General features: G+C 40.5%; 1 protein-coding gene across 3 annotated transcripts; it reads right to left on the bottom strand.

Moving 5' to 3' along the window:
- Positions 1-37: 37 nt before the first annotated feature.
- Positions 38-27,243, bottom strand: LOC135542229 (guanine nucleotide-binding protein G(I)/G(S)/G(T) subunit beta-1-like). Of its 3 annotated transcripts, XM_064969037.1 has the most exons (13): positions 26,850-27,243; positions 25,632-25,709; positions 24,901-24,963; positions 10,336-10,444; positions 7,686-7,724; positions 7,456-7,562; positions 5,458-5,521; positions 5,105-5,267; positions 3,858-3,924; positions 3,503-3,704; positions 2,721-2,937; positions 1,815-1,930; positions 38-1,709 (listed from the first exon to the last, which is right to left on the bottom strand). In XM_064969037.1, exons 4-12 carry the CDS (start codon positions 10,390-10,392, stop codon positions 1,824-1,826), a joined length of 1,023 nt encoding a protein of 340 aa, XP_064825109.1. In that variant the 5' UTR covers positions 10,393-10,444; positions 24,901-24,963; positions 25,632-25,709; positions 26,850-27,243; the 3' UTR covers positions 38-1,709; positions 1,815-1,823. The 3 variants fall into 3 exon arrangements, with proteins under 3 accessions (XP_064825109.1, XP_064825110.1, XP_064825108.1); XM_064969038.1 differs by lacking the exon at positions 25,632-25,709; XM_064969036.1 differs by lacking the exons at positions 24,901-24,963; positions 25,632-25,709 and having other exon boundaries at positions 26,850-27,242.
- Positions 27,244-27,739: the final 496 nt, after the last annotated feature.

Raw genomic sequence — 27,739 nt, 5'->3', positions numbered from 1 at the left:
TATGTACAAGTCATCTGAGAATAAAGGGAACAAGAAAGAGACCTCAAACAGCTTTTATTACATTTTTCAATAACAGTACATTATCTATCTTGCATCCAGCTCGCTGTGGTACACCAACATACTGAAATCAAAAACAAAACAAAAAAAGGTGAAGAGTACAAGGATGCAGAGCTCTATCTTATCAATGGAAGGAGAAAAAGGAAATCTCAATTGAATTGCAAGTCATTTTACTTGTGGCCACACACAAATACATCACATTTATTGTACATCGCAGGGAAAATAAAGAGGAAATGTCACAACTATTAAAGAAAGTGCTTCTGTATACAGTGAAAAAAAAATTGTCATTCAGATGCCTTTTGACATATTTAAAAGATAAAATAAAAAAATATTACAATAAGAAATCTGAAAATGTGTTTTGTTCCATTGGTTATGAAAATTTAAAAGGTGAGATTGTGTGAACCACCCAACAGAGCTCCCAATCATTCCTTTATGAATTATAAAAAGTGGCATCATTAGAACTGGTAAGCATATTTCAGAGTCTGCAGTCAATAGGAAATCATTCTTCACTTTTAATTCTCTGGTGCATAGCCTTGCCAGTGTAAGTACATAAATGTATGCAGAGTCTAGCCAAAAATACCTTGAATAAAGTTCAAATTATAGTTAAACAGGTTACTATCCTTACGAAAAAGACAGACAACTTGGGCCTTTGCACCTTGGAAAGCAATTCTACAGCATGCACGCCTAAATTAACCCATGGCAGACCAAAACAAATATGACATTTCAGATCATTATTTTCAGACAGTGATTTGTACATTTCATTCACAGAATAGCAAATGCAGTTCCAAGCACAGGAAGGGTCTGTCTATTTAGTCAGGTGAGGTCCATCACTGAGAAGTGGACAAAAACAATAATCCCCCACCCATTTACTAAATCCAGCCTTGCCACAAAAATAACAGAACTCCATTCTAAACCCCACCCAAATAACAAGACAGTTAACCCCTTCAGTTAACTGAAAATAAGTTACTCATACCCTTTTGCTTTGGAATGAGCATTCATCACAATTTATAGCATGTGCTTGGTTAGTTAACAATATTAGTTGAAGCAAATTTGATTTTCTGTGCAAAAAAAAGCTGTGATTAAACAAACCGCTATTATATAAATACATCATAGAAACATTCCAAAAGTTGCTCATGTAATCTGGTCAAGCTTTTGCTTTCAAGCTCTCTTCATGTTATTTTGTCCCATCTTTCTTACATGATTAAATTAGATTAAAATGAAAAGCTTTAATTTTAAAAACATATCTAAAACCACTGAGGAAACATGACAAACAAAAGTCATTGAATAAAACTATAACCTTCAGAGAATAGAATAAAAAAAAAAAAAAAAAAAAAGTTAAATATTTGTACAATTACACTCCAACATTTGCTTTTGAGACGCATACATTTGCATGGGATGATAGTGTTTTTTCATTCAAGGTAACATAAAATGGTCCAAGAAGGAATGCACAAGTTTGATTTGATACCACAGGAAATCTTTTAAACTAGGTGATAAACAATTGTGCTCTTCTTTGTGTAGGAAAGGCATTGGTTTCCCTTCGTTTTTGTGGTTTCCAAGTCCGTTTAAAACGGGGTTGAAGAAGATGCTGTGAAATTTTACATTCTGAAATTGTTGTAAATGGTCTTCCAGTGAACTTGAATTCAAAATTACATCTGAAAAAGAGGAAAAGGTCAAAGAGCGAGTTAGGGTTGAACTATAGTGAACAATACACTGTATACAAGTAGCTAAGGCTGAGCAATACAAAAAAGGGAAAGCACCTCCAGGTTTCAATTCCAGATCTTCAGAAAACTGTCCCAGGATCCTGTTGCAACTGCCATGCCATCATCAGTGACTCCCAGGCAGCTAACACGATTGTCATGTCCAGCCAACACACCTAAAACGGCACCATAGCATTAGTCGAAGGACTTAGTGGTGGGGATCTACTAGGATGCTGGAAATGATGTAGTTTCATTATACTGGCATGATAAAGTTAAAATTAACATCAGTTTGTGGTAGCTAAGTTTTTTGGAATAAAACATTTCCAGGACATGTTGTGTTTGACTAACATGTGTACAAGATAAACGTTGCTTGGTGTGCAATGAGGCGTCTCTGCAGGGGTTGCATTAGCTTTCAGAAAATGGCATTTTCAAAACGCAGACCATCCAAAGAATGTGTTTTCTACCATTTCACCTGCATTTTATATTCAAAGTCGTGTTTCTTTTGCTGTTGCTTCATTAGAGCGATCAGGGGCCTGCAACTGTACTTTTTCTTCACACCCCCCAAAAATTTGCTTCACGTTTTCATTAGTTGACAAAAGTGCAACACTATTTGGCTAGCAGCCACACAAGTAAATTAGCTTGCAATGAAAGTTGCTTGAAGTTAATCTAATTTAACTTGCTACCAGAGAAAAGTACTGTACATATCAGTCTGAGCACTGTCTGATTGGTCAAGACGAGAGCAAAGATCTCTCATCTGATTGGAGAAGTGCAACTGAATCACAAAATGTGTTCTTTTATATTCACGATTTGGAGCGAACTGTGACTGAAGGCGAGCAGAAATGACAATAAGAAGCATTTTAGATCGCAGTTTACAAAAACGCAGCAAAATATGTGTCCCGCTTTTTTATGCGGGAAAATATCCTGCGTTATTGCAATCTCTGCTCAGGGGGGTTATCAGTGACTCACCGGCACGGTCAGCCTTCAGTGTGTCCCACACGTTGCAGTTGAAGTCATCATATCCAGCTAGGAGGAGACGGCCACTTTTGGAGAAAGCAACAGAGGTGATGCCACAGATGATGTTGTCATGGGAGTAGCACATCAGCTCCTGGTCGGCACGAAGGTCGAAGAGTCTGCAGGTGGCATCATCAGAGCCCGTACAAAAGGCATTGCCATTGGGGAAGAACTGTAAAGCACAGATAAGATTACATAATTATGACAGACTATTAGACCTGGGAATTCCCAGGGACCTCACGATACTATCACGAAACTTAGGTGCTGATACGATATGTACTGCATTTGTCATGACTCTATACGTATTGAGATTCAAAACATAATGCTCACTATATGCCTTCTGCAGAGAGACAAGAGCATGAGAAAAGGAGTTTTGATCAGTGATGGAAATAAAAAGTGCTGAAAACATGCTGGCTCACTATTTAAAAAGAAGATGGGAACAAGCTATAGGATGAAAAATAACAGTCTTGGTACAGGCACAGCCGTTTAGTTCTAGATAGATTTTTTGGAGTCAAAGTATGGACGCAATAACTATCTATTTTTTTCCACCATCACTAGAGACAACAGTAAAGGGTATAATATGCTGACTATATTTTACTTAATAATAATTTGTATCAAATACATTTTTTGAATCAAAGTGAAATGTATACATTTCGATCGAATGGCATTATGTAAAATACACTAATTGCCAATATATGTGCAAAGACATATATATTGATAACGGATGCTGCCCTTACACATATGGCGTTGATGTCAGACTCATGCCCAGTGAAGGTCTGTCTGCACATGCCCTCTCTGACATCCCAGAGCTTGGCAGAGGCATCACAAGCACCTGAGACAAATAGCCTTGTGTCAGGGGCCAAGGAGAGGCTCATGACATCACCGCTGTGCCCAGCAAACGTGGTCGTCTGCTGGCCAGTCTCAATATCCCATAGGGCACTGTAAAAAAAAAAAAAACATCTAGTCAAACAAGCATGAGTTTCGATCCAAATGCACATCTAATCCACTTCAGGAAAATGAACAGTGTTGTAGTATTGAAAATAGACAGAGCGCAGCATCCCTACAGGAGGGGGGAATAATTCCTTCACTTACCAAGTGGTATCTCCAGAGCTTGTAATAATCTGGTTGTCATCAACAAAGCGACAGCAGGATAGATAACCTGGAATTGAGAGATATCATTTATACATTGCAACAAAAAAACTTCAGAAATGTTCCCACAGTAGTTCAACCTCTGAACTCTAGGGGCAGTATTTCATTTTTGGATAAAAAAACGTTCCCGTTTTAAACAAGATATTTTGTCACAAAAAGATGCTTGACTATGCATATAATTGACAGCTTTGGAAAGAATATACTGACGTTTCCAAAACTGCAAAGATATTATCTGTGAGTGCCACAGAACTGATGCTACAGGCGAAACCAAGATGAAACTTCAAACAGGAAATGAGCAAAATGTTTGAAGCGCTGTTTTCCAATGTCTCCTTATATGGCGGTGAATGCGCCAGGAATGAGCCCACAATTTCTGCCGTTTCCCCAAGGTGTCTGCAGCATTGTGACGTATTTGTAGGCATATCATTGGAAGATTGACCATAAGAGACCACATTTACCAGGTGTCCGCCCGGTGTCCTGTGTCGAAATTGGTGCGTAAACCTCAGCTGCAAGTATTTTTCCATGTAATTCAGAGAAGAAAGCAGACTTCCACGAACGATATATCAATGAAGAGATATGTGAAAAACACCTTGAGGATTGATTCTAAACAACGTTTGCCATGTTTCAGTCGATATTATGGAGTTAATTTGGAAAACAGTTTGGCGTTGGTGACTGAATTTTCGTTTTTCTTTTGGTAGCCAAAAATGATGTACAAAATGGAGCGATTTCTCCTACACAAAGAATCTTTCAGGAAAAACTGAACATTTGCTATCTAACTGAGAGTCTCCTCATTGAAAACATTTGAAGTTCTTCAAAGGTAAATGATTTTATTTGAATGCTTTTCTTGTTTTTGTGAAAATGTTGCTGGCTGAATTCTAGGCTTATAGCTATGCTAGCTATCAATACTCTTACACAAATGCTTGTTTAGCTATGGTTGAAAAGCATATTTTGAAAATCTGAGATGACAGTGTTGTTAACAAAAGTCTAAGCTTGAGAGCAAATATATTTATTTCATTTCATTTGCGATTTTCATGAATAGTTAACGTTGTGTTATGCTAATGAGCTTGAGGCTATAAATAGGATCCCGGATTGCTCGTCGCATGAAGTTAAGTAGAAGAAAACAAAAGATAAGGATTTCATAGGAAAACAAAACAGAAGACAAACCCTGCCACCAAACAGAAAATGTAGCCTACCCGTGTGTCCAGCGAGCTCCCGGCTCACACGCACATTCCCCTCGCGTGTCTTCAGGTTGTAAATAGAGCAGATGTTGTCCAGACCTCCACAGGCCACGTAGTTTCCTGAAGGTGCATATGAGCAGGTCATGACCCAGGAAGAGCGTAGAGGAATGGCATGGACCTGCAAGGTGATAAAATAAAAAAACTTGAAACCTTTGCACGCCTGAAGTAATAATCTCTTATAACATGTGAATAGGCAAATTTAAAAAAAACTGAAGTAGAATGGTTGAAGGGACTGAATGCAATGCCTAGAATTGCAATGGAAACGTATAGTACAGCACTTTGAAAGGTAAGCCACTGAAGTATATGACCTTGTTAGTGGTATAGCTGTCCCAAATGATGAGTTTACCATCTTGGGAAGCACTGACCAAGAGCCTGTAAGAAAGAGTGGAAACATGTAAGGTCATGGAATAACAGTTTCCCTATGAGAAATAGTAAGCATATTTCTTTTTTGTCCAACAATAACATTCTGCATGAAATAGAATAGCAAACTAAAAGCAATTTATCAAGACTGCGTTGCCTTGTAACTTGACAATAATAGCAACACATGCTTAGTCATAACACCTACAGTGCCTTGCGAAAGTATTCGGCCCCCTTGAACTTTGCGACCTTTTGCCACATTTCAGGCTTCAAACATAAAGATATAAAACTGTATTTTTTTGTGAAGAATCAACAACAAGTGGGACACAATCATGAAGTGGAACGACATTTATTGGATATTCCAAACTTTAACAAATCAAAAACTGAAAAATTGGGCGCGCAAAATTATTCAGCCCCCTTAAGTTAATACTTTGTAGCGCCACCTTTTGCTGCGATTACAGCTGTAAGTCGCTTGGAGTACGTCTATCAGTTTTGCACATCGAGAGACTGAAATTTTTTCCCATTCCTCCAAGCATTTGTGAACAGCAGTTTTCAGTTCTTTCCACAGATTCTCAATTGGATTCAGGTCTGGACTTTGACTTGGCCATTCTAACACCTGGATATGTTTATTTTTGAACCATTCCATTGTAGATTTTGCTTTATGTTTTGGATCATTGTCTTGTTGGAAGACAAATCTCCGTCCCAGTCTCAGGTCTTTTGCAGACTCCATCAGGTTTTCTTCCAGAATGGTCCTGGATTTGGCTCCATCCATCTTCCCATCAATTTTAACCATCTTCCCTGTCCCTGCTGAAGAAAAGCAGGCCCAAACCACTGTTTGACAGTGGGGATGGTGTGGTCAGGGTGATGAGCTGTGTTGCTTTTACGCCAAAAATAACGTTTTGCATTGTTGCCAAAAAGTTCAATTTTGGTTTCATCTGACCAGAGCACCTTCTTCCACATGTTTGGTGTGTCTCCCAGGTGGCTTGTGGCAAACTTTAAACACTTTTTATGGATATCTTTAAGAAATGGCTTTCTTCTTGCCACTCTTCCATAAAGGCCAGATTTGTGCAATATACAACTGATTGTTGTCCTATGGACAGAGTCTCCCACCTCAGCTGTAGATCTCTGCAGTTCATCCAGAGTGATCATGGGCCTCTTGGCTGCATCTCTGATCAGTCTTCTCCTTGTATGAGCTGAAAGTTTAGAGGGACGGCCAGGTCTTGGTAGATTTGCAGTGGTCTGATACTCCTTCCATTTCAATATTATCGCTTGCACATTGCTCCTTGTGATGTTTAAAGCTTGGGAAATCTTTTTGTATCCAAATCCAGCTTTAAACGGACCTGCCTGGTGTGTTCCTTGTTCTTCATGATGCTCTCTGCGCTTTTAACGGACCTCTGAGACTATCACAGTGCAGGTGCATTTATACGGAGACTTGATTACACACAGGTGGATTGTATTTATCATCATTAGTCATTTAGGTCAACATTGGATCATTCAGAGATCCTCACTGAACTTCTGGAGAGAGTTTGCTGCACTGAAAGTAAAGGGGCTGAATAATTTTGCACGCCCAATTTTTCAGTTTTTGATTTGTTAAAAAAGTTTGAAATATCCAATAAATGTTGTTCCACTTTATGATTGTGTCCCACTTGTTGTTGATTCTTCACAAAAAAATAGTTATATCTTTTTGTTTGAAGCCTGAAATGTGGCAAAAGGTCGCAAAGTTCAAGGGGGCCGAATACTTTCGCAAGGCACTGTACGTACATTTAAAGCTCGCCCACTATGCCTACTGCATATCATGTGGAAGCATAGAAATACCAATTCATGCCAAAGGTCATACAAATGTATACCGGTACCAACTTCTACACTTGACAATGGGAGTCATTCAACTATTGGTCACTGCAAAAAAATCCCTAGTTTGCAAAAGACACTAAAATTATACTTGGGTTTACCTGGAATCAGTGCCCCAATGCATGGCATAGATCTTAGCCAAATGTCCCCTCAGTGTCCGTCTTGTGCGCATCTGAATACGGCCAACAGGATCAATGTTGGCAGTGATCTGCAAAACACAAAAAGACCGTTACATAATGTCATCAATAGCAGATCGGGTTGTATGTTTTGGATATCCCCAGGTAAGAGCCCAATATAAATAATATTTTTTTTTAAATATGTTTATTTATACCTGTGATAGTGTGGCATCTGCACATGCTTTCCTGGCATCCTGAAAAAGTAGGACGATAATTAACCATCACACAAATGTAAGAAATAAAAAATGTTGTTGAAGATGGTGTAGCTTTGTTATGACAATGTTGAGACTTGATTATGAGAGCAAAATGTCAATTCAATGGGCCAATTGCAACCACCGCTTTCCACTTGCTGAGGTCTCGTTAAACCATCAATACATGCAAAAAAAAAATATATATATATATATATTTTTTTAAATCGCCCAATCTCATTTGCAACTTTAACCCGGCACTGATTTACCGCTCCGTAACCCCGGCATCAGCATTATCTTTAAGTCCTGATTGTAACTAAAATTTTGCTAGATGACTTCGCCCTCTGGTGGGTATTATCGGAACATTTTAATCTCGCTTCTTGAGCAGACTAACGTGCTGACCACACCGCCGGCATTGCGTGTGCGAGCGTTGCAAAATACTTTTACACATGCACGTTATTCAATCATTTCATCCAAACTGCTCGCGCATGTCTGCATAGCCAGGCACTAAAATTGAACTTGGTTCTATGACGTTTGACGTGCTGCAAGTCCCACCTCTGCCATCTCATTGGTTTTTAGGAGCATATACCCACATGGGTGATTGAAAGACGAACTGAGGTCAACACTTCAGTCCAGTTGGCGGTGGTAATGCACCTTAAAGTTGGTTGCCAACCGCCAAATAAAGTCCAAACAAGAACAAAACTAACGAGGTTTCCCCTTTTATCTGTGGATTAGTACAAAACACACAATTGTGTGGCTCAAAATTCTACAAAGGTCCAGAAAAAAAGGACCTTGTGCATTTCAGGTCAAATAACAACCCAATGTTTACAGTGCATTTGGAAAGTATTCAGACTCCTTGACTTTCCCCATTTTGTTATGTTACAGCCTTATTCTAAACTGGATTAAATAGTCTCCCCCCTACTCAAATTACACACAGAACCACATAATGACAAAGCAAAAACGGTTTGTATATATCTTTACAAAACAGAAATACATAATACATAAGTATTCAGACCCTGTACTCAGTACTTTGTAGAAGCACCTTTGGCAGAGATTACAGGTTCGAGTCTTCTTGGGTATGACGCTACAAGCTTGTCACACCTGTATTTGGAGTTTCTCCAATTCTACTGGGGTGTCTGGGATGCTGGCCTTCTAGGCAGAGTTGCAAAGAAAAAGCCATCTCTCAGACTAGCCAATAAAAAGAAAAGATTAAGAATGGGAACACACAGCCACTGGACAGAGGAACTCTGCCGAGAAGGCCAGCATCCCAGAGTCGCCTGTTTTGTGGGTACTATTTAATGAAGCTGCCAGTTGAGGCGTCTTTCTCAAACTGGACACTAAACATGTACTTGTCGTTTTGCTCAGTTGTGCACCGGGGCCTCCCACTCTTTCTTGCACAAATTATATAATTAAGAAAACATGTGGTTAGGCTGGTAGATAAGAGTAATATTCCCTGTTGTATGCACAGCGGAGATTTATTTGTAGAACATGAACGCTCAATAGTGAACCATTAAATTCTCACCATAATTTGCAAATAAATTCATTAAAAATCCTACAATGTGATTTCTGGATTTTTCCCCCTCATTTTGTCTGTCATAGTTGAAGTGTACCTATGATGAAAATTACAGGCCTCATCTTTTTAAGTGGGAGAACTTGCACAATTGGTGGCTGACTAAATACTTTTTTGCCCCACTGTATAAACATCATACCATTAATGCAAGCTGTAAAATGACTCCCAACTTACACAGGAACCTTAGTAATGTAGCTAGCTACCAGTAACTAGCATGTAATTCCTGGAAAAAGAGCGTTTTAGCTATCAGTTTATTCCAAGTAATAATTTACTACAAAAATCTATAGGACAAGTAGTGTAAATATAAGTCATCAAGGCAGGAACCACTAATTTCATTCATGCTGACAAATAAATGCCACATTATCCCTGCCAATAGTTGGAGTAGGATGATTGCAGAGCACCCTGCCTCAGACTGTCAGGGTCATCATTTTCTAGCTAACAAACTATACCGAACAGAAATAAACGCAAAGTGTGAAGTGTTAGTCCCACAACCACATTTTTGCAATAGCGTAGGCCTATATGAAATGTATTTATTACATTGTCATTAGAATGCTGACGTCAAGAGTCGATTTTCTCTACTAAGCGCCGGTTGTGTTCAGGGATTGATGCAAATAAACGCCTGGGCTATTAATTGAAGTTTACCGACCGGTATGTCATAGTCTTCAATTTATCTTCCAAATTTCAATTTTGTCGTTACCGATAAGACGTTATTTAATTGGGGCGGGAGTAGTGAACGCAGACAATGACTATTTCCCATGCCATATCCACTGTCTAGTATCAAGCAGGCTTGACACCGTAACGCGTCAGAACACCTGGCCCACCAGTTTTATTCCAATGTTTTTTCATCGTAATCAAGGTTAGTTTAGGCCGCAGCTGCATGTAATCTCACGTTAGTAGAGTTAAGAAAGCCAGCAGTAACCTGCAGGAGCAGGTTAAGTTCTGTGTGTTCGTTGCAATCGAGTCAATAGTGCTGAAATACAAAATTTCTGTACGTTTTGAACAATTGCTCCTGCCCCATTGATGGTAGATGGAGAGATTAACACTCACTCTGATCTGGCTTTTGAGCTGCTCAGCCTCCTGGCGTAACTGGTCCAGTTCACTCATTTTCCCCTGCTAGTATGTCTGCCTCGCTCCAGCTGCCGGGACACTTGTTGATCTGAAAGAGGAAGAAAAAAGAAAAAGTCTCAGAAAACTACTGACACCCCTCAGACATTATTTATGTACTAAATAGGGATACACGATATATCGGAATCGGCCGATATTAGCTAAAAATGCCAACATCAGTATCACCCCGAGGTCTAGTTTAACGTAGGTTACGTAATGACGCCACAATATTTTGCGTCACACATGCAACACAGCATTCCTAACCTCGCCCACAATGTCTGCTGTGTGGATCGAGCAGTCAACAAGTCGAGCAGTCATTTGAAAGAGTATGAAAATTTCTGTGAGACAACTCAAATCCATTAACAGCAAGATAATGGAATTCATTGCCCTTGACAATCAACCGTTCATCGGTCGTGGGTGATGTTGACTTTCGTCGACTGGTCGAGCACTGTTACGCATGTTGCCCTACCAGAGTTACACAGTAATAGCGTCACTGCAGAGTCAAATAACACTGATGCGTTAAATAAGCTTTTAATTTGCCACATCAAATAACACAGTTCTATTACAGACGGTGGTGTGTTCTGAATTTGCATGTGCAAGCCAAGCACCCCCCACTACTATCAGTAGCACTGTCAAAACTAGGGATGGGTATCGTTAAGATTTTAACAGTACTACTACTCTTACTGATACTTCTTATTGATCCGGTACTTTATCGGTATTCTTAATGGGTTTTTTTTTTTTTTTTGCAAAAAACTCAAAACAAATTAAGAACAGAATCAACATTGCTTTATTTTCAGAAATGTGAAATAAATTTAAAACAAACATTTACAGCAGAAGAAACAGCAATGTTTTGAACAAATCACTATCATAGACTTATGTTGTGATGGAAATGTAAAACAAGTGAAAAACATTTTCCTGCACAAGAAAAGTGGTATAGAGCAACACGGGTGGGGCATGCAGGTAGGCTGCAAAGAACTAACAGTTCTTCTGGAGAAAGATAAACAGATTTGCCTTCTCTGGCAGAAGTCAGGACCTCTCCTAGATTATTGTGTTCCCTGCAGAAGAAAATACCCTCTCACTAGGGGTGGAGGAGGCTTGAGCACAGAGGGTACTTGTTGCAATGTTTGTGAGGGGCAGAGTAGCTCTCTTCACCCACCACCACATCATTGGATCTTCAGCCATGGGGATGAGAGCTAGGCCTTTGTAGAGCTCCACCTCAAGGTCAACACGCTCGCTGAGGGTGAGGGACGAGGTGTCCTGTTGGATCGTCAACCTCAACTCCATTTCCTCCTCTGAGAACAGCTCCTCCAAGGCACTCCTTGTTTTGTTCAATGGAGGGACCATCTCCTCCATTTCCTCTTCTTCAGTCTCCTCCTCCTGTTGCTGGTGCTCTGTGTGTCTGCTTCGGCTCCTCTGACAGCCCCGATGTTGCTCCTGTCACATTGGCCTCAACAGTTGCCTTCCACAGCCAGGTGGTGTCACTCACCGGCCTCCCTTTAAATCTGGGGTCCATTGCTGTGGCCTCATGCAGGAAGGCTTGAATGTCCTCATCCCGATGGTGCTCGGAGAGGTTCTCCAATACCTTCTCTGATGGTTGCCACAAACATATCTTCATGCTCCACAGTGAAGTGCTTTTCCAGTTTTTGGAAAATGGGTATGATCTGTCCACAGGTGGCATTATTTCCACATGACACAGTGTGGATGTATAGAGGATTCTCATGAGTTGGACAAACTCAGCCGTATGGAAGTCCTCGTCCTTCAGACGGCCCAGGTTGTCCTCGGTCATTGCTTTTCTCAGTTGTGAGTCCAAGGCTGCTGCTTGGATCGCTGGATACTGCTCCGTGAATCTCTCATTAGATAAGAGTTCCATCTGTTCTTCCCCCGAGCTGACAAGGTACAAATCTGTCGTTCTGCCCTTGAACAGGCAGTTAACCCACTGTTCCCAGGCAGTCATTGAAAATAAGAATGTGTTCTTAACTGACTTGCCTGGTTAAATAAAGGTAAAATAAAATCAAGGATTAGTGAGTGATGCGGAAGGCCTGAAACAAAAAAACTACATTACCGCACACTTGAATATTGAATTAAATTGTTAAAATGTGAGAATTTCAAAATAATAATTTAATAGATTGAACAGGCTTCTTACCAAGGAGCTGCTGCTTTTCCTTCAAGACTGTTTTGGACATCGAGGATCTCTTGAATCACACAATGGAAGTCATTTTGTAGATTTTCTGCACTGCCAGATTCAATGTGTGTGCAAAGCATCCTATTTTTAGGCCTCTTGATGGCAACATCCATATTTTGCCAGCATTATCAACAGTCACAGCTACAATCTGCTCGGCTCTATCTCATACACTTCCAGATTGTCTGAGATCTCCTCTGCCACTACTCTGCGATTTGTACACTGCCCTGGTGTGGAGGACCTTCTATTTTACACTGCCCTGGCTTGTATAGTGCACTGTAACATTGAGAAAGTGGTCCTAACAGAGGCTGATCCACCCGTCTGATGTGATGGCCAGCTTTGGCACGTCCTTCAGCTCAGTGATCACATTGGCCTTTTCTACACCATATCAGGTAGGAATGAATGTGTCACCGAGGTAACTCCTGGAGGGAGGGGTATATTTGGGGGTGAGTGCCTTGCTCACCTCCCTACAGTAAAGAAAGATCGTTTTCATGTGTTGAATTATCATTATTGAATTATTGTATTGTGGAGTGATGGGACTAACATAAACATACATACCCTTATACACTACTAGATCCTAAAAAATTAATACAACTCAATATATACACTGCCTGTTACCTAAAGCCCTTGGACTCCACTGTTGCAAAGGGGTGTAGGCCTTTCACTATGAACTTCGTCACAGCTAGGTGGCACTCATTCGCCCTCTCCTCAGTCATCCTCCCACTGGCTGCCAGTGTGAAGGGGCTTTGGGCTGGTCTTTGGCTTGGACCAGCGGTATTAGAGGGGGGAGTGGGTTGGTTCATTGTAGCTGCAACTTTAACAAAAAAGCTGCAAAATCTTTAAATGGGTAATTAAATTTATGAACGCACCCATAGCGAAACAATCAGCTGGCTAATGGTTCCTTTTGATCATGAACCCATGTTCGCATAATCTAGTTAACTGTGTGTGGTCTCCAGGCTGCTAGCATGCATACATAACGTAGATCAGGCAACGATAGATGAACTACGACCTAGGCAGTCAAAAACTGCATTTCTCTGCCTGTACATGACGCACATTTGATAGATGTTTGGATAGACTATGTGTTTCCGCCCTTACAAGCAAGTCTTGTGGCAACAACTCTGGTGAAGTGGACCCACACTTCTGAACGTTTAGCTCTCTCCGCCATCGTCACTAATTAAAAGCAGGGTGCCGTGTGTGCTGTAGCGAGAGACAGGCTCAGCGCGAGATCTCTTCTGGATTGGGAATAGCAAAAATACAGACGAATGTTTCAATCTTATTGCAAATCAGAAATGGTTGGTGAGATAAAAATGTCCAAGATAAAAGTTATGTAGCAATAACAAATAGGGAAAAAAAATACACTTCCTTTCTCCAGTACCGAAAGCAGAACTGATAACAGAGCTTATCAATACTACGGTCTTTCATAATTTAGCTCGTTTAATACCGGGTTTGAAAGCTGTACCAAAAAAAGCAAACAGGCCACAAACGATGTGTTTACAATACCGCGCTGGTGATAAAGCATTATTTGTTCAACTGCAGCTTCTGGGGTAGCTAGCTTTAGCTTGGTACCTAGTTAGCACCAATATGACCAGCCTGAAAACAATGACCAGTAGAAAGTGCAGTCATTTTCATTATTCTTAGCAATGATTTTGGAATCCTTGTGAGTAAGTATTAGCTAGGTAGCCACTTGTTGTTCGCCTATTGAAAATCAGTTAATGAAAATAAATAGTTTGCCAGCTACTTAACCCTGTCGCCCAAAGCTAACGTTATACGCAACCAGCTAGCTTCATCTGGCTAGTGAGGCTTCACCAGACTGGGTTATGTGTTGTGAAGCTAGCCACAATAAGGATTAGGCACAATAGTGGAATTTGTAGTAGCAATAGTAGCATTGTAGCTCTTACCGCGGGACTGTAAAATCACCTCCCCGGTCAGCCCATTGTGTGTATTGACATTCATATCGCACTGTACATATTTACCTAAGGATTGGGGATCAATTAAATGCGGTATCAGCCTACTCAATACCCAAGATATTCCCCCCACCCCCCAACATCCTCCTCAGACTTGTCAGAGTCCAAAACATCCACGTTGAATTGTTTTTCCTCTGGATAGTGTTCAAAACACATGGTAGGTTGACAATAAATGTGGCTCAATTCAAAGAGTCCTGCAATGAGAGCGACGACGCTAATGTTCTCTGGGTGTCACTGAGTAGACTGATAACTATGGCAATGACATGGGTTAAGGCTGTACAGTGAAATAAGTATGCCCCCAATGTAATTCTAAAGTATAATACATCCAGTCTGATTTCAAAAGATTTGTCAAATTAACATATTGTCTTGATTTTATACCATTCCAACCTAGTTTAGCATGATATATTCAATTATGGCATAATTCTACTATTTGTAGTCATTTGCATCACGGTCAATGACACTTATTTTGAAGGCTAACCGCAAAATCCACTAATGTGGCTAGCTTCACATAGATGGGTCCGACCACCATTAACCAAATAAGAACTCATAAATTAAGGTTATTTTAGATGACACTTAGCTAACTATAGCTACTGAAACAGATTGTCATTTTGGTATGTTTTGGGGGAAGAACATTGGTTTGCATCCATGAGCTAGCTAGCTTTTTTTTATGACCAGTACTGTAGGTGCACAAGGCAACTTTACCAGCATCATAGTATTGGTATCGAGACATAAATACGAGCGATTGTATAATAACTATATATATTTTTTTTAAACGTATGAACGCGTTAAATTATTACGTGACGTGCAGTCTTAGTCAGGTCCTGATTGGTCAACAAGCTTATTTGACACGTTAAAGTGTGTTATTTAACACGCAAAGACCCAAACAGCGTTCCATAGTATGAGAAAACCTGGGTTAGAATGAAACAACAAAACAGCACACCAACTAAGTAAAAGAAATCGGATTTGATTAAGTTTTTACTGTTAATGGTGACATAAGTTAATGCAAAGAAAACAACTTTTTGGTCAGTGTGGTGTGTGTGTGTAACTCCTTGACGCACCCATCCCGTTAGCGGGATCATTTTCATCAACATCCGGTGAATTGCAGAGAGACAAATTCAAACTAAATTACTAAAAATATTTAATTTTCATGAAATCCCAAGTGCAATATAGTAAAACACAGTTTAGGTTGTTGTTAATCCACCTGGCGTGTCAGAAAAGGAATCCGGTTGATATCCCTTTAAATGGAGGCAAGGCATCCAATGGAACAGAGCGCTTTCAGGAAAAAGAGCACTTCCTTGTTGGATTTTCCTCAGGTTTTCACCTGCAATATCAGTTCTGTTATACTCAGACAATATTTGACAGTTTTGGAAACTTTAGAGTGCTTTCTATCCCAATCTGACAATTATATGCGTATTCTAGTTTCTGGGCCTGAGAAATAGGCAGTTTCAAATTAGTACGTTTTTTGTTGTTGCCAAAAATGAAAATACTGCCCCCTACACTCAAGAAGTTAAGAACAAATTATTTTTTACAATGACAACTTACCCTGACCAAACCCGGATGACGCTGGGCCAATTATGGGACTACCAATCAAAACCGGATGAACTGTAGTGACGCCTCTTGCACTGAGATGCAGTGCCTTAGACCGCTTCATCCATCGGTGTGTGAACATTTTAACATCTTGGCCATGTTCTGTTATAATCTCCACCCGGCACAGCCAGAAGTGGACTGGCCACCCCTCATAACCTGGTTCCTCTAGGTTTTGGCCTTTCTGGGGAGTTTTTCCTAGCCACCGTGCTTCTACACCTGCATTGCTTGCTGTTTGGGGTTTTAGGCTGGGTTTCTGTACAGCACTTTGAAATATCAGCTGATGTACAAAGGGCTATATAAATAAATTTGATTTGAGTGTTAACTATTTAACTGTACTAGAATGCTTAAAAAAGAAAGCCAAATTACTAAATATCGGTATTGTTTTTTTTGGGGCAAGGGAAATATTGGATATCGGCCAAACATGTCATATCGGTGCATCACTAACTAGTACTAAACAATGAACAATAAGTATATGATAAATCATGAATAAAAATAGCCTGGCTTGGAAAATGTGTAATCAACTGTCAATACCATTTTGACCATATTCATCTCATCCCTTCATTGTGCTGTAAAAGCACATTTGAAATGGCCCAATTCAAACAAGGCTAGATGTCTCATATATACACACACACACACACACACACACAAGACACTGCCCTGTGTAGGGTGCAGTCTTTCGGAAGAGATGTTAAAAGGGTGTCCTGAATGAGGTCATAGGGGGCAGCATTTTCACTTTTGGATAAATAGCGTGCCCAATTTCAACTTCTTGCTACTCATCCCCGGAATATAAGATATGCATATTATTGGTAGATTTGGATAGAAAACACTGAAATCTCTAAAAAACAGTTTGAATCAGGTCTGTGAGTATAACAGAACTTATGTAGCAGGCAAAAACCCAGAGGACAAATCATTCAGATTTTTTTAGTCTATTCAATTAGTTTTCCATTGGGAAACTAGATTTCTAAGGGACTTGTTCGCAGTTCCTACCGCTTCCACTGGATGTCACCAGTCTTTAGAAATTGGTTGAGGTTATTCCTTTGTGTGAAGAAGTACGGCCATCTTGAATGACTGTCACGTTATGTGTACTGTTTGAAAGTTGCGCAAGACCAGAAAGGTAGCGTTAGTTTGTTGTCTTCCTGTATTGAACACAGATTGTCCCGTATACAATTTGATCGATTAAAAACGGTCAAAAATACCTAAAGTTGTATTACAAAAGTAGTTTGTAATGTTTTGGCAAAGTTTACAGGTAACTTGAGATATTTTGTAGTGACGTTGCACAAGTTGGAAGCTGTGTTTTTCTGGATCAAACGCGCCAAATAAATTGACATTTTGGATATATATCAACGGAATTAAATCGAACAAAAGGACCATTTGTGATGTTTATGGGACATATTGGAGTGCCAACAAAAGAAGGTTGTCAAAGGCATGATTTATATTTTATTTCTGCGTTTTGTGTAGCACCTGCAGGGTTGAAATAGGCTTTCTCTTTGTTTACTGTTGTGTTATCATCAGATAATAGCATCTTATGCTTTTGCTGAAAAGCATCCCCCCTATCCCAGAGAGGTTAAAGATCCCATGGCACTTGTCGTAAGAGTAGGGGTGATAACCCCGGTGTCCTGGCTAAATTCCCAATCTGGCGCTCAAACCATCATGGTCACCTAATAATCCCCAGTTTACAATTGGCTCATTCACCCCCCTCCTCCCCCCTGTTACTATTCCCCAGGTCGTTGCTGCAAATGAGAACGTGTTCAGTCAACTTACCTGGTAAAATAACGGATAAATAAATAATCCTGAGACACTTTAGCCAAGTCCTGTTAAGACATGACTGGCCGATGATCTGGATGCTTACTGGTTTAGCCAATGGTGCCGACTGATCAATAAACCATCTATATGGATACAGGCTGATCTGATCACACTTTTCAGGGCAACCGTACACACAATTTACCCAAAAGCATTGGATCTTCCTATTAGTCAAGTAATTCCAAACAAGGCCATAGGCCGCCTTGGTCAAGTGCTAACTGCTAAAGCCTTTGCGGAATAATAGCATTACACGTGTAAAATAAAATATCTATGCCACCGATGCCCACCATCTAACCGATTCATCATAGATCCGATTTGGCAGGCGAAACCCTGAGGACAAACCATCCGGGGGGGGGGAGAGAGAAATTGAGGTTATAGGATTTTCCAATCGTTTTCTATGGGATACCCTTATTAGGAACCTGGTTGCAGTTCCACTGTTTTGGTGTGCGCTCCACGTTGTTTTTATCTGGTATTAGAAACAGTTTATTCTGTCTTAAATTTGATTGATTATTTACGTTTTAGGGTACCTGAGGTTGGATTAGGAACGTTGTTTGAAATGTTTGGACCAAGTTGAGGTAACTTAGATACTTTGTAGGCATGTTGGGCGAGTTGAAACCGGTGTATTTCCGAATCAAACTCGCCAAATAAATGTACATTTTTGGGATATAAATAAGGACATTATCGAACAAAAAGGAACATTTGTTTTGTTCCCTTGGACATTTTGGAGTGCCAACAGAAGATCAAAAAGGCATTAATTATATCGCTATTTCTGACGTGTCGCACCTGCCTGGTTGAAAAATGATTTGTGTGTTTGTATGCGGGGCGCTGTCCTCAGATAATTGCATTGTGTGCTTTTGCCGTAAAGCATTTTTGAAATCTGACACAGCGGCTGGATTAACAAGAAGTTAAGCTTTATTTTGATGTATAACCTATATATTTTCAAGAATGTTAAATATTTTAAATGTAGTATTTTTGAATTTCGCACACTGCAATTTCACCGCATGTTGGCCAGGTGGGACGCTACCGTAAGAAGTTAACTAAATTGGGACCCTTAACATTTATTTTTTTAAATCCCAGAAGAAAAACGGTTTCCGCCTCACGAAATCAAAATGCTGCTAGCTCACCAGCTCTTCGCAAATCATCCGAGTGTGTGTTTACTCTTCGGTTTGATTAAGAGTAAATTATCCTAGCCTAGTCATTGATGTTTGACCAGGCTTTACTGAATTGCGAGACATTGCAAGCCAAGAAACTGCAAAAACACAGCATTCCAATAGATTGTCAGAACCGTGCACTTTGCCTGCCTGCCTGCCTGGTGGCCAACCTGCGCCTATCCTCGCAGTGCCGAGTGTTCATGTTTTTGGCAGTACAAAAACTAAATTAGTCTACACTGTCAAAAGTACTGAATCTTAGGAATCGATTCCTAGTGGAAGATGTGTTCTTTCCAAATGTCTTGGTAAGTCACGTTATTTAACAAACTTTAAACTACTTTTTTAGGAGAGCATGGTCTGCGCACAGGCAGCTCAATATTATTTGATTCAGTTCTGGTCACCTAGTGATGGATGTTAGTCCCGCTTCAGAAGCACTTTTCCTTTACAGACAAGTAAAATGCCTGTTCAGTGGCTGCAAAAACATTGAAACGAAACCACCTCTGGAATTAGTCGGCATTTAAAAACGCAGCAGTGTACCCTTAGACAAACAAACAAACAAACATGCCGTAACTGAGGCACTTTCAAGGCTATATGACTGCAGTAGATCCAACTTAAAATTGCCCAGCCCTAGCGGTCATACATACGCAATAGGACTATTATTCTATAATTTTGTTGTATTATTTTAACAGAAAACCAAATAATATAAACCTTTCATTTTAGCTCGAGTTTTTCCCCTTAGCTAACCCAATCACCTTACATCACGTACAGGATTTCACTTAGTACAGTTCCCAAGAATTTGAGTGCTAGACTGAGGACATTCTCTAAAAACTTACCACCTCATCCTGGAAGGTCCTCTCCGATCGGCTAGCCCTCATATCTAGCGCGTCGTTGCACATTAATCTTCTAGTCTTGCTGATAAAAAGTATCACTGTTAAAGGCCAGGACAATACCAGTATTGCAATACTCGTTAATATTGTGGCAAGGAAACAAAACATGAAGAGGATTTAACTTAAGGAAAACAGCACAAATGTCAGAAACAAACGTCATCGAGTCACATGTATTTATTTTCTAAGCTTATAGCACACAATATTTTACATACAGCAGTTTTTTTTTTAATGACCAGATTGATCTTCTTCGGGTTTTCATTTTGAACATGGGGAGAAAAGAAATTGCAATACTGGTATCGTCACGGCTCTATGTTAAAGGCAGACTCAACGATATGACATTACCACGAGGAACACCCCGCAGATAAAGATGAGCAAGATGCAAGATGTCACTCACACAGTATGTGCGTGGGTTCGCGTCACGCTGTTAAAGCATCGTAGCCAGGGCACCAAAAAGTGGAAAAGTTGAGCCTCGGGCTTCACTCTTAGTTGTTGCAGAAATTGTCCCACTATGCTATTAACTTTCTGCATCCATGTCACCAAGTCTACCTTTAATTCCAGGAATACTTCCCACTACATCCTCCCTAGACACATCAAGGAAGAGTTTGTGCATTGAATGAACCTTAACATGAGAAGTGTGACTAACATGAATCAGGAGGGAGACACTAGGCCTAGACCTATAATGCAGTCTAAAGCACTAATTACTGTTGCATCAGAATGTGGGACATAGAATGTCACCGTTAATCATGGCAGGGATAAAATGTAATTAAAGTCTTCCAATTCTGCACTGGCATTTGTCCAAAGATCTCATTCATTGAGTTTGATGTTAAAGCCTGGTTTTTACGTTCCTTTGAGTCAATTTGGGCAGACAATTCAGAAGCTGCTGAAGACTAAATGTAGGACAGTCACACTTCATCCCTGCACTTCCTCAGGGTAAGAAAACAATGAAAAAAAAAACTGAAATGTGGGTGAACCAGATGCTCTTGGAGTCTGTCCATAAGCCATTACTGTAAGGAGTTTCTATGCCCCCCATCATTTCTTCAAGCGCCTGATCAGGGTCAGCTGACTGCATGATAAGCAGGGAGTTGTGGCAAATAGCCTTGAGGTGTGGCTTACTGACTGATCTGAGGTCTCTTGAGGGCAGCCTGAGTCTGCTGGTTCCAATGGGGTTTGGGCATAATAACAACCAAACTGTTGTGATAAGAAATGTTTAAAAATAAAACGAGAACAGAATCTTGAACACAGCATTTCTGCTCCCTAGAATTCACGTTTCTTTCAACCATAAATGTTGTCATGTGTTTGTTTCCATGCAGGCAAACAATACATTCACCTCTCAGAGCAGAATCTCACTGTCATCTCCCTGCTGCCATATGTACATAGTCATTGAACCCTGGTCAGTTTACATGCATACCGTATTCTGGGGTTGGGCAGATTTACATAGTCATAACATCTTCTCATCCCAAGATGTACAGTATTACAGGCTTAGTACACAAGAGGGCGCCCCCCCCCAAAAAAAATCCATTACCAGAATTCTTACAAAATTAGCACAAGTAATAGCATATTTAGCTAGCTGCCTCAATGGAAATTCAATAACAAACTAATGAAAATAGACTTACATAAGTATTCAGACCCTTTACAGCATCGAGTCTTGGTCATGACGCTACAAGCTTGGCACATGTATTTGTGGAGTGTTTCTCATTCTTCTCTGCATATCCTCTCAAGCTTTGTCAGGTTGGATGGGGAGCGTTGGTGCACAGCAATTTTCAGGTCTCTCCAAAGATGTTTGATCGGGTTCAAGTCCGGGCCACTCAAGGACATTCAGAGACTTGTCCAGAAGCCACTCATTCATTGTCTTGGCTATGGGCTTAGGTTCATTGTCTTGTTGGAAGGTGAACCTTTGCCCCCAGTCGAAGGTCCTGAACACTCTGGAGCAGGTGTTCATCAAGGATCTCTGTGCTTTGCTCTGTTCATCTTTCCCCCGATCCCGACTAGTCTCCCAGTCTCTGCTACTGAAAAACATCCCCACAGCATGATGCTGCCACCACCATGCTTCGCCGTAGGGATGGTGCCAGGTTTCCTCCAGACATGACGCTTGGCATTCAAGCCATAGAGTTCCATCTTGGTGTCATCAGACCAGAGAATCTTGTTTCTCATGGTCTGAGAGTCCTTTAGGTGCCTTTTGTCAAACTCCAAGCGGGCTGTCATGTGCCTTTTACTGAAGAGTGGCTTCCATCTGGCCACTCTACCATAAAGGCCTGAATGGTGGAGTGCTGCAGAGATGGGAGAACCTTCCAGAAGGACAATCATCTCCACAGAGGAACTCTGACCATCAAGTTCTTGGTCACCTCCCTGACCAAGGCCTTTCTTCCCCAAATGCTCAGTTTGGCCAGGTGGCAGCTCTAGGAAGAGCCTTGGTGGTTCCAAACTTCTTCCATTTAAGAATGGAGGAGGCCACCGGGTTCTTGGGGACCTTCAAATGCTGCACTTTTTTTATCTTTTTTTTTTTAAATCTTTTTTTTAAATAAATACTCTTCTGTGCCTCGACCCAATCCTCTCTCTGAGCTCTACGGACAATTCCTTCAACCTCATGGATTGGTTTTTGCTCTGAAACGTACTGTCAACTGTGGGACGTTATATAGACAGATGTCTGCTTTTTCAAATCATGTCCAATCAATTGAATTTACCACAGGTGGACTCCAATCAAGTTGTAGAAACATCTAAAGGATGATCGATGGTAACAGGATGCACCTGAGCTCAATTTCAAGTCTCATAGCAAAGGGTCTGAATACTTATTTACATAAGGTTTCTATTTATTTATAAATTCTCAAACACAATTTAAAAAATAACATTTTGCCTTGTCATTGTAGTGTGTAGATTGAAGAGGAAAAACACTGATCAATTTTAGAACAAGGCTGTAACATAACAAAATGTGGAAAAAGGGGTCTGAATACTTTCGAAACGCACTGTAGCTTTATAGGCATTTATACCTGTAAGCTTAACCAGAGCTTGTGTGCGCACTCTGCATGTGTGTGGAGGGAACGGTCCGAACGCAATTGATTGAATGAGACAGAGGGGAAATGGAATTTAGGTAGAAGAACAGTGAGGAGCTTGGCTTGGTTTCGTTTTTTGTTGTGCTTTGCAAACATGTACAAGTGGAACACGAGAATCAAAGCAAATTAATGTTGTCATCAAAACAACATTTTGCTTGCCAGATCGAGCAGCCACAAAGCACATTCCACCAAATAGTTGTACAGTATTTTATATCTCTAGTTAAAGATTGTACATGATAAAAGGCAGCTCAAATGTTCAAGTAATTGCATAATAAAGCACTAAAAGAGCACAAACGTAGGCCTATGTGTTGTAGAAAGCTTGATACTATAATATCAGTCCAACAAATTTCATATGGCTAAAGCTGGATCATAGAAAAGACCATAAACAGCACTATCACTGACCAAGCCTGTAATCCTAAAAGCTCAAATCCACAGACAGTAAATATTTAATCCCATCTATGCCCACTAACAAAACAGCTGGAAAAAAAACAGGGGTCAGAAATCTGTTTTCCACTCAGAAAAAAAAGCATGTAATGATTAGTCTCCCTTCCACACAACATACTTACAGGATTGTTATCGAGGTTGTCCTTTTATCAAAATGAACTAATGCTTAAAACACACATCCGGGATAAGGGTGGTGGGGTTTTAATTCATACATTCTGTCATGCAACAATTATTATCTGGATTAAATACATATAATTGGGTGTATCACAGAAAAAAGCCACCCTGCAGTAGAGTTTACCCTGGCATTGCAGACAATTCATGCACATCCACAAGACCATCGGTGGCAATTGAAAACCTGCCTAACAGCTAGCTTTTAGTGCAAATGTTGATCATGGAACACTCCTGTTCTGATGTCATTTGACTCCACACGGACACATTGTTGTGGTCAAATGTGACTCGTTTCAGGAAACTAAGCGTATGTCACAGGTCACTACTTCACAGGAGAACCATTTGAAAGTAAACTTTCTAAAAAAAAAAATCAAAATGTGTTTTTGGCAGAAATGCCTTCTGGAACATGTGAACTTCCACGTGCCTTAAAAACAGACTTGTATGCCATCTGTAAATACGAATACAATTGTTAAATTACGAGCCTAGTTGGTTTAGCCACAGAAAAATCCAGCAACCTTCCAGCTAGCCATGATAGGCTGAGATGAGTGGGCTGGACACGAGTTCAGATAAGTCTGCCATGTAGCACGCTGTCTATTTGAGCTATTCAGTATGTGTAGGTAATCCTGTCTAACGCTGCTTAAAAAATCTATATCACGTAAGGAGAACTGCATAAGTGTTGCGCTCCACTTTCTGTAGGACCAAGTTTTGAAATCAGTGGAATTAGAGTATGATAGCTAAGGAGATAGAAAACACCTGTCTCCGGATTACATCTTCAAATGAAGCAAGTATCCATTTCAATAGAATGTCACTGCGACAACTGTTGATAGACGTAGCTAGTAAAGTCACTCTGGCTATCTTACTCTGATGTCTGAGTGTACCAGAGCGTAGAATAATTGACGAATTTATCAACGCTCAACACCTGTTGAATATGGCCGGTGTCAGTAAACATGGGCAAAAAAAGCATAAATTGGTGCAGTCACCGACACTCTGGATAATATAAAACCAGCCTAAACAGCTCTACTAGTGCGAGTAAAATGGTCAGTGAGCTGTTCTCTCATGCGTGTCTGGAAGTAGCTAGCAAGCTAGCCAACGTTAACCAGTTAGCTTGGGTGCTTGACTGTTGTTGTTAGGACAGAATGCTTGGCTCAACCCTTAAAGAGATGGGTGGGGCTAAAGCTTAAGAGGGTGTGAACAATGAAGTGGTGTAGGTACAAAACCATTTAAAGGCTATTTTCTTAAAGGCGAGACTACACGTTTATCAACTTTCATAGCAGAATTACTTACCAATTGTTCCTCAGATGCAGTGTATGATGTACCATTTTGTAGCTCTGTGTATCTGCTTTTATCCTATGTAAAAAAATATATATATAAAAAAATTGCTACATAATACCGAATCAAGGTGGTAGTTGTAGGAATATTTGCTTGCATTGCAAGAGCACCATTTGCATGTCACCTTAGAATAACCTGATGAAGTACTCTGTTAATCAGATGAGGTTACCATATTTGTTTGAACTACTACTCTTTGTTGATATAATGTTGCAAATGCAAGAACTGCTCTTCTCAATAAACATGGGTTCGGTTCCACTGTATACTTCCAGATTTCTTATGTAATTCACATTGAATTATTTTTAGCTGGATTGGAAGTTTATGTAAAAAAAAAAGTTTGGGTAGCTACCACTACCAACACAGTTACACTGACCACCTCAACCGATGGCATACTAATGTCTTGCATCAATGGAAACCTGTGAGGCAGCAAACGCCATCTTGTTCGCTGCCGCTTGTAGGCCTACTGGGGCTGACGAATCAAATCTAGCTAACTACTGTAGCTACTACCAATGAAGATGGATTCAGTTTCATTGTATGTGACATTTGAAAATGTGCAATCTCTATTTAATGCAACATGTGAAATGGCCCCGAGGTGTAGATCTGGATGTACAATATTACCTGAATATACAGTTTAACGATGTTTTACCAAACAACCCTGGTTCAACAGCAGTGACCTCAACACTACTCACGTTAGCACACACTTCACTAGCCAACTAACGTTAGCTAGCTACAGTATATCAGACAAGGGACGTTTTCAGCAGGGTGCGCTGTGGATGATCAGAAAGAGGGGCAGACAAGAATCAAACAGAAAAGAGACAACAAAATATAGTACAGAATACTGTTTCGGCATTCCTGTCGCCCCCGTGTTGGACTTGTGTTAATTCCAGCACCTAAAAGGGGTTAGCGAGTGTTGCTGGCCAATAAAATCCAATTATCTTGTTAGCTAGTATAGCCGAGTCGTTAAAGCCAGCAGTAGCCATTTAATTTGATTAAGATGTACAGCACCAAAGCCAACGAAAGCAATTGTGCTACCGTTAAGGTGGGGGATAAATTGCACAAATTGATTTTGTCAACCTGCAGCTAGTGTTATAACTGCCATCTAGCTATAGTTAGCTAACGTCGTTAGTTAGTCTTGCTAACGTTAGTTACCGTCAGCTAGCTATACAGTTAACGTTCTGTGTGGGTTGGCAAATCAAATGCCATGTCGAAAAAGTGGTCATACTTCACCAAAAGGGCATATTTAACAATGGCTCAATTTATTTGAACATAGACCATAAACATTATCGGGGCCCAAACTAGCCTGACTAATTGACCACTCAGATTCCAAATGAACGTTAGCTACCTAGTGCTTGCATTTAGGCCATTGGTCGTCCATCTAAAAAATGTTAGCCGGCTAACAAGTAACTACGTTAAATAAATGTCGTTTAAGTTCATTTTAGGGATAACGAAGCACGACTAATATGTTTAATGTAAATTAAGTTATCTGGGCAACATTGTTGTAGCTAGATACAGGTGTAAGTAACTGTACACCTAGGCTAGCTAAATTAGCAAACTAACGTTAATTAACTGGTTAAAGTGTTTGCTGTCAGTAACGTTAGTTAGCTACCATGTCAGTTTCTCATGAATTTGACAGAGTCCAAACCCGTCCCTGCAAAGAACCCAGGCTGTAAAATATATGTAGGCTACTGTAGTCTGTGTAGCTAAACACATACGGTAACGTTACATTGCTAACGGTGTAGCTACAGTTAGCACTGTCAACTGGAAAACAAGCAGAGCCCTCTCGGCTAAACGAACGCGCGTTAGCCAACGACCCCACCACCGGGCAGTTGGCTAATCTATTACATCGACCAATAATACCACTATTGTATGTTTGAATTGCAAATGTGCAACATTTCACCGTCCCTTACCTTTCTCTCAGTTGGCGTTGGCTTTTTTTTTTTTGGCATTGACTGGAAGAGGTAGCTAACGGTGTATATACCTCCAATCCACGCACCAACTAACGCCAGTGAACCGCTAGTTTGCAAATCCCAGTCGGAGTTTTTTTTTTTTTTCAACAACCTGGGAAAGCAATCACTCCACTCCCTGCTGGTGACTTGACGCTGATTGCCTGTATTTGCAACTGTAATCTCAACAATCGGTTTCCACTAATGTCTTCGCCCGATTTATATTTCATTTAGAAGCCACTTCCTCTTCGTCTATGACACCAGCCTGTTTAGCCGCCCTTTCTCAGTAGTCACTCTCTTTTTCACCCCGCCACCGAACAGCGAAGATGGGCGCGGTAACCCTGCACTCAGCTATGGGAAACCCCACGCTCTGCAGCAGCGCTCGCACACGCACAAAAGGAATTTGGCAATTCGTTTAGAAAAAAAATACAGTAGGCCTAGTAATTCATGCAAAATACCAAATTATAAGTCCAATAAATTGATCATTCATCTTGGTATATTTTGTCTTTACAGTAGTTCATAAAATGATATTCTATACTACAGCTACATATAAGCCTTTTACAGAAAATTATGTTTTGACTCAAACACATAAGGATCAAGTTGGCGGCACCAGTTTGGGTGGGTGGGCAGGGGACTGCCCGCCTGCTTGCCTAAGTACTATGTGGCCTTGTGGTTAGAATGACCTCCCTGAGATTGGAAGGTTGGGAGCTCGATCCCTTGCCGAGTCATACTAAAAATGGGACCTGATGTGTTTCTGTTTGGCACTCAGCATTCAGGAGATAGATTGAGTGTAAGGCGCTGCAATAAACTAGCACCGTGTCCAGGGACTGTACTTGTACATCAAGCTGCCTCAC

The sequence above is a fragment of the Oncorhynchus masou genome, chromosome 6 (genome assembly GCF_036934945.1).
Source record: "Oncorhynchus masou masou isolate Uvic2021 chromosome 6, UVic_Omas_1.1, whole genome shotgun sequence".
Lineage (NCBI taxonomy): Eukaryota > Metazoa > Chordata > Actinopteri > Salmoniformes > Salmonidae > Oncorhynchus > Oncorhynchus masou.
Note: the sequence above shows the minus strand (reverse complement) of the source record. Positions and strands in the feature narration are given on the sequence as shown.

Excerpts from the sequence above, each read along its gene's own strand:
- LOC135542229 (XM_064969037.1), bottom strand. The coding sequence starts at position 10,392 with ATGAGTGAACTGGACCAGTTACGCCAGGAGGCTGAGCAGCTCAAAAGC. Across the intron at positions 7,563-7,685 it reads CAGATGCCACACTATCACAG|ATCACTGCCAACATTGATCC; the intron begins GTATAAATAAAC and ends TGTGTTTTGCAG. Across the intron at positions 5,522-7,455 it reads CATTGGGGCACTGATTCCAG|GCTCTTGGTCAGTGCTTCCC; the intron begins GTAAACCCAAGT and ends TCTTTCTTACAG.